General features: G+C 40.4%; 1 protein-coding gene across 9 annotated transcripts in view; it reads right to left on the reverse strand.

The window, feature by feature from the left end:
* zfhx4 (zinc finger homeobox 4) overlaps positions 1 to 16,591 on the reverse strand; it is a 356,463-nt gene that overhangs the window by 155,023 nt on the left and 184,849 nt on the right. For all 9 annotated transcript variants that reach the window (XM_072571362.1, XM_072571363.1, XM_072571369.1 and 6 more), the window contains one exon: positions 7,144 to 7,375. In XM_072571362.1, coding sequence (XP_072427463.1) covers positions 7,144 to 7,375 — 232 coding nt within the window. The remainder of the gene's footprint in view (positions 1 to 7,143; positions 7,376 to 16,591) is intronic.

The following is a 16,591-nucleotide window of genomic DNA, read 5'->3' on the forward strand; positions in this document are numbered from 1 at the left end:
TTATAATTTTATAAACTTCTATAATGTCACCCCTCAGCCTACAATGCTCTAGGGATAAAGCCCCTGCCTATTCAGCCTCTCCATTTAACTCAGACCCTCCAATCCCAGCAACCTCTTTGTAAATACTTTCTGCAAGCTTTCAAGTACAACAACATCTTTCCTAAAACCAGGAGACCAGAACTGAACGCAGGACTTTAATAGTGGCCTAACCAATGTCCTGTAAATGATAATATGACATCCCAACTCCTGTACTCAATGCTCTGACCAATAAAAGCAAGTATACCAAATGCCTCTTCACTATTCTGCTTATCTGCAACTCCAATTTCAAAAAACTATGAACCTGTACCCCAAGGTCTCTTGGTTTAGCATCAGCCTTGCTTTAATAACTAACCATATTGCAAGAAACAATAAGAACAGTCAAAACATTTATATTTTTTTCCACCTCAGTACTTGATTTTTTAAAAATTAGTTTTTTCCGAAGGTAACATTTGTTTCAAGAGCAATCCTAATTATTAATAAGCTTCCAGAGCTGGAGACATAAGCTTTGAGTCAGCTGTTAAAAGGTTATTTTCTAATATGGAATAAGTGGTGAATAATGCTCTTCAATCGAAGTGTGTTAATAGAGAGAGGGTATAACGCACGGGGAAGCATAATATCTGCCTATGAATGATTTACTATTTCTTAAACAGTCTAAAATTATACAGAGATAGCTAACATTTCTATTGAATTTTTAAAAAGCAATTAACATTTGCAGTGAGTTCCCTGCACTTCTCCATCTTGCCAGATTATGAAAAACATTTATGTGTCATATTATAAAGAAAGGTAACACGTGAAATGAATAAAAGACAGGAAGGAAGCAGATTACCATTTGTCTACACTGTGGAATCCAAATAAAGTTTGTGTCTTTCCATTGTAATGGGAGGAAAGGCAGATTTTATAAAACTACAAACAGCGTGTGTGAAATTAAATGAGTTTTACGATTTAAGTAGCTGAGAATTTAAGTCTATGTTGATTTTCATAATGTTTCCTTCCATGTGGCATTTCATTCATTAAACTAAGAAAAAAAACATTCTAAATAATTGTTGAGATGAAGAAAAACTAGTTGTATAACAAGCTCTCTGCATTCTTATTCAGAAAGATATTCCAAAAGCCATTTGAAGTTACTGATGATTTTTTCTCTTCTTCACTTCAATGATTTGAATCAATGGGCCACCTGACTCACGTTTAATCTATGTATCATTGCAAAAATTCCCTTTTAATCTTACACTGTCATGAGAGAAAAATCCTGTAGGACACTTGCATCTTTCTAATCAGTGACATAGAATGTAGAACAGCAGAGGAACGGATCCTTCAGCCACCATGTCTGTGCTGACTATGATGCCACTTTAAACTAATCCATCTACCTGCACATGAAGAATATCCCTCTATTCCCAGTCCTTTTAAACTTTGCTGTTGTATCTGTTTCTCTCACCTTCTGATAATGCATTCTAGTACCTACCACCTGGTGCTTACAAATAATTTTCTCGCACATCTCCTTTAAAGTTCCCTCTCACCTTAAACCTATGACCCCTAGGGTTTTTGACACTTACACCCTGGGAATAAAAACTATTCAACCTACCCATGCTTCTCTTTGCTTAATACACTTCTTTCAGGTCACCCCTCAGCCTCAGATGCTCTGGCAAAACAATCCAACTTTGTCCAATCTGCCCTTGTATCATTTTGAAGAAATCATTAAATGAAAAACTGAAAGAACTGTAGATGCTGGAAATCAGAAACAAAAGCAGAAATTGCTGGGAAATCTCTGGCAGCATCTGTGGAAAGAAATCATAAGTAATGTTTCTGGTTCAGTGACCCTTCTTCAGAAATGATGGTAGCTCAGAAAATGTTAATTTTTATGCAGAAAATAGGGTGGGTGAAGGGGGTAAGGAGTAAATGCTAGTGGAGATGGAGCCCAAAGAGAGAGAAGAACAGTTGGACAGACAAAGAAGTAGATAATGCTCTGCCTTGGAGAATGAATAGTTGCTAATGGGGACTATTAGTGGCTCACAATGTGTAATAGTAAACCAAGGCCTGATGTGTGGGGGTTGGGGTAACAACATGTGAGAAGGTGCCTGAAACTCAAAAACTGTTTAAATTAATATCGAGTCCAGAAGAATGTTGAGCTCCCAAGTGGAAAATGAACTGCTGTTCTTGCAGCTTGCACTGAGCTTCAGTGGAGTATTGCAACAAGCCCAAGACAGAGATGTTAGCCAGCGAACAAGTGGTGTCCACCTTCTTCCTCAACCAAGGATTCCCCAACACCAGAGTTGACAGGGCCCTTAGCTGGATCCAACCATTCTCCCATACTTCAGCCCTCACCGCCTCTATTCCCTCCAACAACAGCAATAGGGTCCCTCTTGTGCTCACTGACCATCCCACCAGCGTCCACATCCAGAGGATCATTAGTCACCATTTCTGCCACCTCCGAAGGAAGGCCATTTCCAGATAACCACGGTGGCACAGTGGTTAGCACTGCTGTCTAACAGCGCCAGAGATCTGGGTTCAATTCCCGCCTCAGGCGACTGACTGTATGGAGTTTGCACATTCTCCCAGTGTCTGCATGGGTTTCCTCCAGGTGCTCCGGTTTCCTCCCACAGTCCAAAGATGTGCAGGTTAGGTGAATTGGCCATGCTAAATTGCCTGTAGTGTTAGGTGAAGGGGTAAATGTAGGGGAATGGGTCTGGGTGGGTGCGCTTCGGCAGGTTGGTGTGGACTTGTTGGGCCGAAGGGCCTGTTTCCACACTGTAAGTAATGTAATGTAATCTAATCTAATCTAATCTATTACCCTCCTCTACTTTGTGAGCCTTCCTCAAGGACTGTTCCCTCTGTGACACCTTGATCCACCCACCCTCCACTCACAACAACCACCCACAGTCCCACGACACCTTTTGCTGCAATCGCAGAAGGTGTAATACCTGCCCATTTACCTCTTCCCTCCTCAGTATCCCAGGGACCAAATGTACCTTCCAGGTGAAGGCAGCATTTTACCTGCATTTCACCCAATCTAGTCGCTGCTCACAACGTGGTCTCCTCTACATTGGGGGAACAAAGCATAGACTGGAGGACTGCATAACAGAACACTTGTCCACAATAAAAGACCATGAGTTTCCGGTTGTCTGCCACTTCAACTTATCACCTCAGGTATTCAGGTCAAGGCCAAGATGATGGCTTTCAGTTACTGCCTCCTTCATCTCATCCTTGCCCCCGAACGGCCTCAGATTATAGTCAGAACGGTTCATCCCATGCCCTCCAAACTAAAACAACAGTTTCGTCGCCCTGGCTCCCTAGGTGGGGAATCAGCCACTTTGCTCAGACTGTAGGTAATCTAGCCGGTGGTGAGTTGAGGCCTTTAAGTGGTGGTCATTTGGTATCTAAAGGGTCTTAATTGCTGGCAATGATCCCCAGTGGACGTCAGCCAGAAATTAACTGAGAGTTGGTGAACAGCTAGCAAATACCTCCCCAAGGTCAACTTGTCAAATCATGTGCACTTTTCATCAACTCAGAGAGGCTTGACACTGACATTTTTTACAAACCCACCGACTCCCACAGCTACCTGGATTACACCTCTTCCCACCCTACCTCTTGCAAAAATGCCATCCCTTATTCCCAATTCCTCCGCCTCTGCCGTATGTGCTCCCAGGAGGACCAGTTCCACCACAGAACACACCAGATAGCCTCCTTCTTTAGAGACCGCAATTGCCCTTCCCACGTTAAAGATGCCCTCCAACGTATCTCGTCTACATCCCGCACCTCCGCCCTCAGACCCCACCCCTCCAACCGTAACAAGGACAGAATGCCCCTGGTGCTCACCTTCCACCCTACCAACCTTCGCATAAACCAAATCATCCGCCGACATTTCCGCCACCTCCAAAAAGACACCACCGCCAGGGATATATTTCCCTCCCCTTTCTGCCTTCTGCAAAGACCGTTCCCTCCATGACTACCTGGTCAGGTCTACGCCCCCCTACAACCCACCCTCCCATCCTGGCACCTTCCCCTGCCACTGCAGGAACTGCAAAACCTGCACCCACACCTCCTCCCTCACCTCTATCCAAGGCCCTAAAGGAGCCTTCCACATCCATCAAAGTTTTACCTGCACATCTACTGATATCATTTATTGCATCCGTTGCTCCCGATGGGGTCTCCTCTACACTGGGGAGACTGGACGCTTCCTAGCAGACCGCTTTAGGGAACATCTCTGGGACACCTGCACCAATCAAGCACACCGCCCTGTGGCCCAACATTTCAACTCCCCCTCTCACTCTGCCGAGGACATGGAGGTCCTGGGCCTCCTTCACCGCCGCTCTCTCACCACTAGACGCCTGGAGGAAGAACGCCTCATCTTCCGCCTCAGAACACTTCAACCTCAGGGCATCAATGTGGACTTCAACAGTTTCCTCATTTCCCCTTCCCCCACCTCACCCTAATTCCAAACTTCCAGCTCAGCACTGTCCCCATGACTTGTCCTACCTGCCTATCTTCTTTTCCACCTATCCACTCCACCCTCCTCCCTGACCTATCACCTTCATCCCCTCCCCCACTCACCTATTGTACTTCATGCTACTTTCTCCCCACCCCCACCCTCCTCTAGCTTATCTCTCCATGCTTCAGGCTCACTGCCTTTATTCCTGATGAAGGGCTTTTGCCCGAAACGTCAATTTTGCTGCTCCTCGGATGCTGCCTAAACTGCTGTGCTCTTCCAGCACCACTAATCCAAAATCCAGTTTCCAGCATCTGCAGTCACTGTTTTTACCAAATTGCACCCGCAGAAAGCTCTACAGGAACTAACCCAGGAGGTTTCACTGTTATCAACAAAATCAAATTCTGTTGGATTTCCTTCCAAAAAAAATGCTACTGTATTTGGCACTGAACTGGCTGTCCTGACAATCAGCATTGAAACTACTCCTGTGCCACACAAAATGTAAAATCGATTTTTGTGTCTGGAAAACAGTATGGCATGAGGGAAAAGTTTAAAAAAAACCCTATAACCCCTTTATATTTTCAGACCACAATTAAATGTTTACAAAAACTTGGATCTCACATTAGGTATGTTCTCCAGGAACAAGAATACTTTTGTGAAATACTATGCTATAATTTTGTAGACCCTGCTCTCCTCTCCTCACCACACCCCCCCCCACCCCACCCCCACTCCCCGCACCCATTTGATTGTTACTAAATCTCTCTTCCTCTTTAGAATGTTAGTTTGAAGATTACTTTCAAACACAGTTTTCAAGACATTTGTGCATCTTTGATTACAGTGCTCCTGTTAATTTTCAGTCCCCTTAGATTCTAGTAAAGTGAATCTGTACTGGTAAGTTTCTGCATTACCAAGAAGACACAGCATGTATGAAGTAATGGTACATACAGCTGTAGATGCTCATCTGTCTTATAAGCCAAATTGGTAGCCACGGATGAGTCAATGATTGGCCCTGCCAATTCTTAGTGTGTTACAAGATAGGAAGAAAAAAAATGACAATGCAAGTTTTGCCCAATAATTTGGAACCATGAGCCTTATAAACTCAAAACAAAATAAAAAATTAATTTGACAGAATGCTGCCAGATCTACACCTCAACATGATAATAAAAAGTCACTGCTGTAATTGAAGGATGCAAAATTTTTTTGTGGTCAAAAAATGTTATTTTCTTCCGACAAATACTGGTCCAACAGAAATGCACAATATAAGCACACTGCGTTCACTGCATTCTCAATTATAGTGCATGTCAGTAAAACTTCAACATGTTCTTTCCAGATAGTCTCAAACAGATCCCGATTTGAAGTTGTTATAAACCAACAAAAAATAGCAACATATATCCACGTCCATCGGTGTCTTTGTAAATCAGCCATGTCTGTAAAGAAATTTATATCCTGCAAATCTAATGTTTACGACAACAATGCAAGCTCTTTGCTCATTCAAATTTCTCTCTTTCATCTTGATATTAATTGGTAAAATATTTTGTAACTGAAATCCTGATAGGTAAATGACAAGCAATGAAAAAGAATAAAACCAAATATGTTTATTCTAAAACCAGCTTCAAGTTTAGTGTTTTTGGTGCTTTATGCTCAAGAGAATTAGGTCAGTTTGGATCATAAAGGGTTAAAGTAATCAGACACAACGGTAAGATCAATATACTGATCCCTTGACTACACAGTGTTCGACAATCTACCATTGGATTTGTTTCACTGAGATTATTTAAAACTCTGTACTTTGAGCAGGTTTTGTAAAACATTTAACTTCAGCCCTAACAGCTTAAGCTAATCAATAAATATAAGTGCATTTGACTACCAAAATCTCAACTCGTCACATGCAGTGGTCTTTATTTCAACCAGGACTGATGTAAAGATTTTAAAGTGCATAACAGCCATTATCTAAATAAGCCTTTCTTGAGCGCCCAATCCTTGCATCACCTTTGATCCAGTTATAATTAAAGCCAAAAGTACAGACGTCTCATTTAATTCCAATGTGGGCAGTTTTAATGCAGAAAGTTTCGCATGTGGTTTTCAGCTCATGACCATCTGTTTCTGGATTTCATGTATAAACAGGACACTTTAGGGAACAGAGATTAATTCAGCTTTGGAATGCCATTCAAAACGTGTTAGCAGTTTCCCTCCTCCGGGTCAACCAAAGCAAAAACAAGTTAGCCGCTTGGTTTGGAAGGTATTGTTAATATTAGAATTATTGAATAATGGACTCTGACTAGTCTTATGTTTTAAATTACAGGTCGCTCTCAAATAAAACTATTAATCTTTTTTTTTGTCTCTGCACGTTTTACAGTCCTGTTACACTTATTAACTGCTGGCAGCGAAGAAACTTTTAAATGAAAGCCAAATTGCTTTAGTCATGAGAAAGGAAATTAAAGCTCACTCTGGGGGGAAAAATTTCACTATGAGATCCTCCCAAGGTAGAGTTTCATAACCTCCTGCAAGCCTGCTAAAGATGTCACTGCATGCAGGACTGCGTATGTTACTGATATAAAAAGAAGGCCTTAATAGGAACAACATGTTTGTGTCTGAGAGTTTAAAACCAACGTGTTTTACATTGCAGGACAAGTTCTAGGTACCAAAAGAGATGGTTGGCAACAGGACAGCCAGCTGTGGGTACTCACCAGATTCATTTGGTGGGCATTCTTTAACGAAAAAGATCTCATTGAGATTGTCCTCCTCTGGTGCCAGCCCCTGCTGATGTAACTGTAGCCTGTGCAGGCTCTCTGTCTGCTGGTGTTTCAGAGACCGTGCGTGCTGAACCAGGTTCAGCTTGGCCTTGGTGGTGTAGTTGCAAAGGCCACAGTTGTAATAGCAAGACTTGGAGTTCGTCGCACTCTCATGCTTTTGCAAATGCTGAAAAAAAAACAAAACCAAAAGAGGACAATGAGAGTAATGAGAACACAGTTCTGCTTTTCTGCTCATTCCTGCTTGTATACATTATCTTAGAATGGACTCCTAGAAGTGAGGAAACCTGTAGATGATGATATCTGTGAAGAGAGATTAACTGTTCCTCTGAATCTGCTGTTTGCATCAGGTGGTGGCCTGCTTAGTGTTAATAAAGAACAAGCTAACCAAGCAACCAGCAATAATTAAAGTCTAAAAAAGAAACAACTTAAGAGAGAAAACCCAAGGTAACCAAAAACAAAGTGTCAAAGAACAGCATGTCACTTAATTTTTGAAAAAGCCCCATTAGCGTAGTGGCCTAATTTGAACAACCTTTTGCACTAAAGATGCTGTACCAAACTTTCTGGTCTGTCATTGTACCGTGTCAAATGCTCACAGTTGAGTTATACCCCTGAATGTCAAACTATGATCCTTCATTAAGATTGACATCCATTTTAATCAAAAACACCCACTGACTGATTAGAACGTAAAATACCTCACAATGTATCCTACTGAAAATCTTACAGGACTCAGTTGGACATGTTATATGCTCCATAAGTTTGTCACAACTCATTCAAAGTTGCAAAAGATGACGTTAAGTTCTGACAATTGAGAATAATAGAGAACTTTTTTCTTTAATATACCTCAAGTCAAATAATCCTATCCACAATAACAAATGGATACAGATTCAGACAGCTAGATTCAGTATTTACAGTACTCCTACACATGCACAGTATGAACATACAGTTATACATTAGACATGTGCAAAGCAACACTCAGTCGATGTGTATACATTCACACAAACCCAATTTCTACACGCATTCATGTATTTAGTTTGTAAAAGATCTAAGCAGTTTCCTGTAGATATGTTGATTTGATTATTATTTTTAAGTCAGCAGGCACTACTATTCAGAATTAGTTTATTGACTGCATAATCTCATTGACCTCCATGTGCTGCAATCTTTATTTGTGTAAATGAAGGATACCACAGGAATCAGACTCTTCAGTTCTTCTCATGAGCTGCAATTGGATATATTTGAAATGTTGATTTTTTTTTCTCAGTGAGCTTGAAACAGATCTGGCTGCAGTAGTGTACGTGAGAGGCTAAATAGGGTTACTTTCTCAAATTTAGCATTTGTTCCAATACATTTTTTTAAAGAAAAAGTTTAAGATGAATGGCATATTTACAAGACAACCCACGCAAATCTGAAACTTCCAGTTCCCAGTAAGTGATGTGCCCTTTTGAGGGCTGAGGCCCCTTTTCCGCATTGAAAAATCAAACTGTTTTCAATCACATGCAGTTTGCAAAAAAGAAATGTTCTTTCATTTTCTGATGGTAACTCTTACAAAACAGAATTGATGCACAGTCTTTCTAAATTGGTCTTGATTTGAATCAGCAAAAACAAACGCTAAAATATGCACAATTTTATGTCAGAAAAGTTGTACTGCAGACCTAGAATGGTTCAACGTATCTCCAAGCATGGAGCATAGACCTCTAGGCCTTGATTTACTTTAGTCATTAGACTCTGCGACACAAATAAATATTAAGCTGGTCGGTGAAAAATGATACATATTAAAGAACTATATTAAACTTTAAAAAGGTATGTGTAATGTACTTGAATTTAGTGCATTTGACAAACAGCGTAATTTACTTGGCACATGTTGAACTGAATCTAAGTGTACAACATTCAATTAAAAAAGAACAATTTTTGAAAACTCACCTGTAAGCAAAAGTCTTTCATCATTAATCCTTCAAACACATAATATTCGACATTGCACAAGGACAAGAATTGGTCACTTGTATAGTGTCATTACATGCATTACTAACTATATATGTATACGTATTGTGGTTTGTACTGGTCAGCTCCAAAAAACTTTAACATGACAATATCATCCTGCATAGCGTTAATGGACAAGTTGCTATTTATCTTTGCTATCCTTACAAATCACATCCTTCCTTCTATTAAGGATAGAAGGAACTGGCGGATATTGTCCACAATACACAAAAAGTCTTTCTACAGGGGAGATTAAATTAAACCGTTTTTGTTATGCAAATTGTGTAACTGTTTACTTCGATTAGTATGCAAGCAATGTTATTTCAAGGTTTTTACCCCCTCTTTGATAACTAATGGGTCAATTGTTAAGAATTGTTGTGCTTGCATGCAACATAAACAGGGCTGCCCTTTTCAGCATTTGATGGACATACCTGGCAGGATTTCTAAAGCATGCTAATTGAAAAAAACACAGACATACGAGAAATAAGAAATGAACCACCCAAGGATGTAGTGTCTGGGATCTTCAGGGTCAAGCTTTGCAAATTATGCCTTACAAAAAAAAGTGTCAAAGAACAGCATGTCACTTAATTTTTGAAAAAGCCCCATTAGCGGAGTGGCCTAATTTGAACAACTTTTTGCACTAAAGATGCTGTACCAAACTTTCTGGTCTGTCATTGTACCGTGTCAAATGCTCACAGTTGAGTTATACCCCCAAACAGGGTAAGCATATCAAATGTGCCTTCGGTACTCACAGGCTAATGAACAATGAATAAAAACAAAAGCAACCGCAAGGCTTCTATTATCAAATCTTCCGCAAAGTACAAAAACGCCTTCTCTGGTGTGGAGGAAGTGCCAGTAAGCCTGCAGGTGTGAGCTGGTTAAAGAAAATACTTTGCTAAATAGATTCTTTGACAGTCAGGGATTAGAGTCATAGTACCAGTGGTAACACAGATCTTTTCCTTTAACTTACAAAATTTTCTCACGAGTCTGCAAGAGTTTGTCCCATCAGGGGCTTTGAGGCTATTGAAATGTCTTAAGTTTTAATTAAGTTGGAATTGTCAGAATAAAGCTTTTTTGGCAGAGAGTCAGGGTCATTAATTACTGCTATCTTTGTTTCTTTCAGGAGAAAGAGATCCATGGACTAGTTGGGTCAGTTATACAGCATCTCCTTTATATCCTGCAGTCTATATTCAACTCTGAGCACAACTTGATTAAACAGTTTAGCAATTACTTTGATTTGTGATTCTGTCAAGGATCCTGTTTACAGATTATGTGCATAATCTTGGGTTATGTGATGTTTTGGGAAGGTAACAAAATTGAACGCATTTTGTCAGAGAAGAAAAAGCAAACAACTAGGAGGGAGGTGAAAAACAGTCAAGTCTTTTTTTTATTGTTTTCTTTTTGAAACTAGCAGAATACTATTGACAGCTTGCATAATTGTATAACCCCATGCTGTATTTCTCTGTTCCCTCCGTGGGCAATTTGGCATAGTAAAAATGAAGGATCTCAAACTGAATGTTTTAATTTCTATGGTTACAACGGCACAGTTTTTTTTGCAAATCTTAGAAACTGGTTGCCTACAAGTTATAGGTAACTTAATATTAAATAGTTATTTTTCATCACCTTAGAATAAAACTAGAGTCCCCAAAATATTCCAATTGCAGAAATATTTCTCTTAACAAAAGGTAACAATACCATAACCAAGGTAGATTTAGACATAACAATTTCAAGTGTGTAATTTAATATAAAATCCAATGCTGTTCAATATCAGTGGGGGAGTACTTTGGGATCAGTGATCATAATTCCATTAGGTTTCAAATTGTCATGGAAAAGGATAGGCTTGATCTGAAAGTTAAAGTTCTTAATAGGAGTAAGGCCAATTTTGACAAGATCAGGCGACAGCTTTCAAAAGTTGATTGGGGGACACTATTTGCAATTAACAGGATGGTTGGAAAGTGGAAGGCCTTCAAAAATGTGATAACAAGAGTCCAGAGGCAGTATGTTCCTGCTAGTGTGAAGGGCAAGGCTGGTTGGTGTAGGGAATGTTGGATGACTAGAGAATTGAGGCTCTGATCAAGAAAAAGGAACCATATGTCAGGTATAGACATCTAGGATTGAGAGAATCCCTGGAGGAACATAGGACAGTAAGAGTATCCTCAAGAGGGAAATCCTCAGGAGGGTAAAACGGGGGCACGGGACAGCTTTGGCAAATAGTGTTAAGGAGAATCTAAGGAGATTCAAAAAATGGGTAACTAGAGAGAGAATAGGACTCCTTAAAGCAAGTCCATGTGGAACCACAGGAGATGGGTGAGATACTAAATGAGTATTTCACATCTGTATTTACTGTGGAGAAGGATATGGAAGCTAGAGAACTTTGTGAAATAAGTAGTGATATGTTAAAGTGTCCATATTACAGAGGCAGAGGTGCTGGAAGGCTTCAGACACATAAAGGTGGATAAATCCCCAGGACCTGATCAGGCGTATCCCATTACTTTGTAGGAAGCTGGGGAAGTGATTGCTGGGCCCCTTGCTAAATACTTGCATGCTGATGACCATGGGTGAGGTGCTGGAGGATGGAAGGTGGCTAAAATGTTGCCATTATTTAAGAAAGGCAGTAAGGAAAAGCCAGGGATCTATAGACCAGTGAGCTTAACTTCAGTGGTTGATAAACTGCTGGAGAAAATTCTGAGGGACAGGATTTACATGTATTTGAAAAGGCAAGTACTGATTAAGGGTAGTTAGCATGGCTTTGTGCATGGGAAATTGCATCTCACAAACTTGACTGAATTGTTTGAAGAAGTGACAAAGAGGGCTGATGAAGGGAGAGCAGAAGACATTGCCTTTATGGACCACAGCAAAGCATCCATCATGGTTCCACACGGTAGACTGGTGAGCAAAGTTCGCTTACATGGAATACAGGAACAACTAGCCATGTGGATACGAAACTGGCTCGAAGGTAGGAGATGGAGGATGGTGGAGGGTCGAAAGATTTTTTGGACTGGAGGCCTGTGACCAGCAGTGTGCCACAAGGATCGGTGCTGGGTTCACTGCTTTTTGTCATTTGTATAAATGATTTGGATGTGAATATCGGAGGAATAGTTAATAAGTTTGCAGATGACAACAAAGAAGGTCCTCTCAGAGTACAGTCGGTTTTGTTATAACACATGTTTCTTCAGTGCAAATTGGGTTTAACATGATTGGAGAATTTAGACCGTTACTTGTGGAATGTGAACTTGCAATTCCAGGCTCATTAATTTAAATGGCGCTGCTATTGTGTGTTTTTTTTTATGTGAGAGCGGAACTATTGCATTATATCAGAACCGATTGTACAATGGGAACTTGATAGATGAGTCAATGAGCTGAGGAGCAGCAGATGCAATTTAATTTAGATATAGGTGAGGTGTTACATTTTGGGAAGACAAAGCTGGCTAGGACTTATACACTTCATGGTAGGGCCCTGGGGAGTATTGCCAAACAGAGAGATCTTGGGGAGCAGGTTCAGAGTTCCTTGAAAGTAAAGTCACGAGTAGACAGGACAGTGAAGTAGGTAATTGTTTTGCTTGTTTTTATTGGTCAGTGCATTGAGTATAGGAGTTAGGAGGTCATGTTGTGATTGTATAGGACAGTAGTTAGGCCACTTTTGGAATACTGTGCACAATTCTGGTCTTCATGCTATAGCAAGGATGTTGTGAAACTTGAGAGAGTGCAGAAAATATTGACAAGGATGTTGTCAGGATTGGAGAGTTTGAGCTAAAGAGAGATTGAGGGATGATAGATATGGGACAGAAGTCAGAGGTAGTTTCTTTACTCAGAGAGTAGTAGAGCATGGAACACACTACCTGCAACTGTAGTAGACTCGCCAACTTTAAGGGCATTTAAATGGTCATTGGATAGGCATATGGATGAGAATGGAAAAGTGCACATTAGATTAGACTCCTTACAGTTTGGAAACAACCCTTCGGTCCATCAACTTCACACCAACTCTCCGGAGAGTAACCCACTCAGACCCATTTCCCTCTGACCAATACACCTAACATTATGGGCAATTTAGCATGGCCAATTCACCTGATCTGCACATCTTTGGACTGTGGGAGGAACCCAGAGCAAGCCCTCACAGACACAGGGAGAATATGCAAATCCCACATAGACAGTTGCCTGAGGCTGGAATTGAACCCGGGTCCCTGGCACTTTGAGGTAGCAGTGCTAACCACTGAGCCATTGTGCTGCCCCATTAGAGAGGCTTCAGATTGCTGCACTGACCTGTGAAACCATCGAGGGCCGAAGAGCCTGGACTACGCAGTAATGTTCTATGTTCTATGAACTGGCTGGAGATATTATTGATCCCACCTGAAAAATGCTGAGGCTGAGGGGTGACCTTATCGAGATTGATAAGGTCATGAGGGTGATTAGCCAATGTAATTTTCTCAGGGAATGTGAGTCCAAAACTAGACGGCATAGGTTTAAGATGAGAGGGGAAAGATGTAAAAGGGACCAGAGGGGCAACTTTTTTGTGAAGAAGATGGTGCATGTATGGAATGGGCTGCCAGAGGAAGTGGTGGAGGCTGATACAATTACAGCATTTAAAAGGCATCTGGATGGATACATGAATAGGAAAGGTGAATAGGAGGGATATGGGCCAAGTGCTGGCAAATGGGACTAGATTAATTCAAGATATCTGGTCGGCACAGATGAGTCGGACCAAAGGGTCCGTTTCTGTGCTATACAACTCTATGATTCTATCTAGAATTGCAAATTTCAAACAAGTCAAATTGCATTCTTCTGGGTATAACTATACGATAAAAGTGTAAAGAAGATCTTAGAATTCAAGTGGAAAAAAAGGTAAAGGCTACATGGAGCAAACGATGTGTTATTAAAAATTTTGTCATTCCTTAAATTTCTTAAGGCAGATATTCACTAAAATGTAAACTGTTAATGTACATTTTTTGAGATTATATAATCAAATGCGGTCTATACTTGGTTTTTTATGTAGCGATCTTTTCAGAGGATTTTAATAACAACTATCCAGAGCTGAATTTCTATATTGTGACCTCTGCCGAATGCTATTTCCTTTTCCTTGTGCAGGCCAGTTGGCGATTTAAGAACCATATAAACAGATTCAGTTGAAAAGCAAATACTACCTAGAAATATGTTATTTCAAAAGGACTCCAAACCAAAAAAGTGACATTTGTATGGCTTATTCTTACACAACATAATAAGGATTTAAATACAAGGAAGTGAACACAATAATACAACAATGTTATCGCTTTCAGCTGCTGCTCTTGTAAAGCTCTCTGCTTTCTCAGGTGGCTGCATACCAATCTGTAATAATATTCTCTCGCACCCGTCTCTTTGATGGTTAATTGTACTGGATTACTGTTTGGCAAAGAACCAACAGTCTAGCCTGGGGACAGATCATTTTATTTAAACGGTTCATCACAGAGTCATCACTGGCATTGCTGACATAAATCCCTCCTCTGACATCTTCAGGGATATCCAGAAGCCACCAAACATGCTTGATCCCACCTGAAAAATGCTGATGCCGAATACAAAAGATGTCTGATTGTTCTAATGGCAGAGCAGCTAGAGTGACCCGGAGAACACAATGCGAAGCCACAAGCTGGGAGAGTTCAGTCACAAACCCCTAAAATCAGATTTGCTTTGTACTTCACCGCCATCATGTTACACAACAATAATAAAACAAAACATTAATTTGTTACCATACAAAGGATTGATGCCAAGAAACAACATTCATTTAATTCTGTCTTAACCAATTATTAACTGTGTTCTCCAACTACACTTCAGTCCTTAAGTTTAAAAATACAAACACTTGATTGATTTATCCAAGCAGTCTGTAGATTGCCAGGTATTGGTTGGTCTGATTTTACTTAAGTTTGTACTACAAAACTTTTTCTAAGATTTCAAATAAAAGCAAAGATGGGCATTGTTTTGAGCACCCAACAAGTCTTTCTGAGCTAAAGCTTAGCAAGACTTGCTGTTAGTGGGTAAATTTCACATTTGTCTACCTTTCTCCTGGGGTTGTTTTCAACATTTACATCAGAAAACTGCCACGCAGAGATATGGAGTGCAGATCTTTTCGCACTGATATTTACAGGAAATCAACTTAAATTGTCGGATTTTTTTTTCAAGAAAAGCTTTCAAATCCTCTCATTGAAATGTTTCAAGGAATGCATTCCTTTTCTTTCACAATGTGATCCATCCCATCCTGTTCTCAGATACTGTCTGATGTGGTCTGAGAAAGGAATGGAACAAATCACAATTTACAGAAACAGTTTCCTTCACATGAGGAAAATACTTCATCTCTGTGACAGGCGCAATTTAACTCTTCACTCACTGACCTATCTACACCAAACCAATAAATAATTGCATTGTGTCTTATTCAAAATAAATAGAACATTCTGCAGTTCAAAAGTTTAGTTTGGTTATTAAACAAATACAATTTACTGAATAATTGAAGCAGTGAAAGGTGTCCTTTGAAATTTTACATTAAAAGGTTGTGCTTATTTTTATTCCCCCGCCCTCTCCCCGCCCCATTTACTATTGTCTCCATTAACTGACCTGTTTACCAATACCCTTCCAGCACAGAACCATTCTGGCACTCAGATCTCCCTGTTCAGTTAGTCAGCTCAATCCAGTTTTCAGAGAGTTGAAAGCACTGCCTTTCCCTCATTGAGCTGCCATTTGTTCAGCTGCAAAACGTAATGAACCTCAGTCCAGTGTAGACCACAGGTTAACCTGAAGTGCAAATCTGTTACCTTCAGGTCAAAGAGTCAGACTCTCAATGTTTGATCTACTGGGAATTACGGACAAATATTATCCAATAAAGCTGTTCTTAAGAGAATATAAAGGGATTATTTCTAAAAGTATCACCCTATTCAAATTATTCACAGTCACACATTTCTGCAACTGAACATTGACTTACGTCTGTCATTTGCTTTGATAATTTCAAGATGGTTGTGAAAATTTTTCAGGGAATCTACCTTTGGAAGAAACAACCTTTATTTCCTTAGGATTGCTACATCAAGTGAATGGAATACTGTCTGGACTGGATGTTTATCTTTTGGAATAAAACACGGGCAATGATCTTACAGCATGATCCTGCAACATGCTGGGTGAACTAGTCACCTTACAAAGACAGGGAGAAAGTGAGGACTGCAGATGCTGGAGAGTCAGAGTCAAGAGTGTGGGCCTGAAAGAGCACAACAGGTCAGGCAGCATCCGAGGAGCAGGACAGTCCACGTGTCGGGCATAAGCCTTTCATCAGGAATTGAAGCCCTGTCAAAAGGGCTATTCCCAAAATGTCGACTCTCCTGCTCCTCGAACGCTGGCTGACCTGCTGCTATTTTCCAGCACCACACTCTCAGCCACATAAAGACAGTTAAGTCTTTAGCAA

The sequence above is a fragment of the Chiloscyllium punctatum genome, chromosome 5 (genome assembly GCF_047496795.1).
Source record: "Chiloscyllium punctatum isolate Juve2018m chromosome 5, sChiPun1.3, whole genome shotgun sequence".
NCBI classification, from domain to species: Eukaryota; Metazoa; Chordata; class Chondrichthyes; order Orectolobiformes; family Hemiscylliidae; genus Chiloscyllium; species Chiloscyllium punctatum.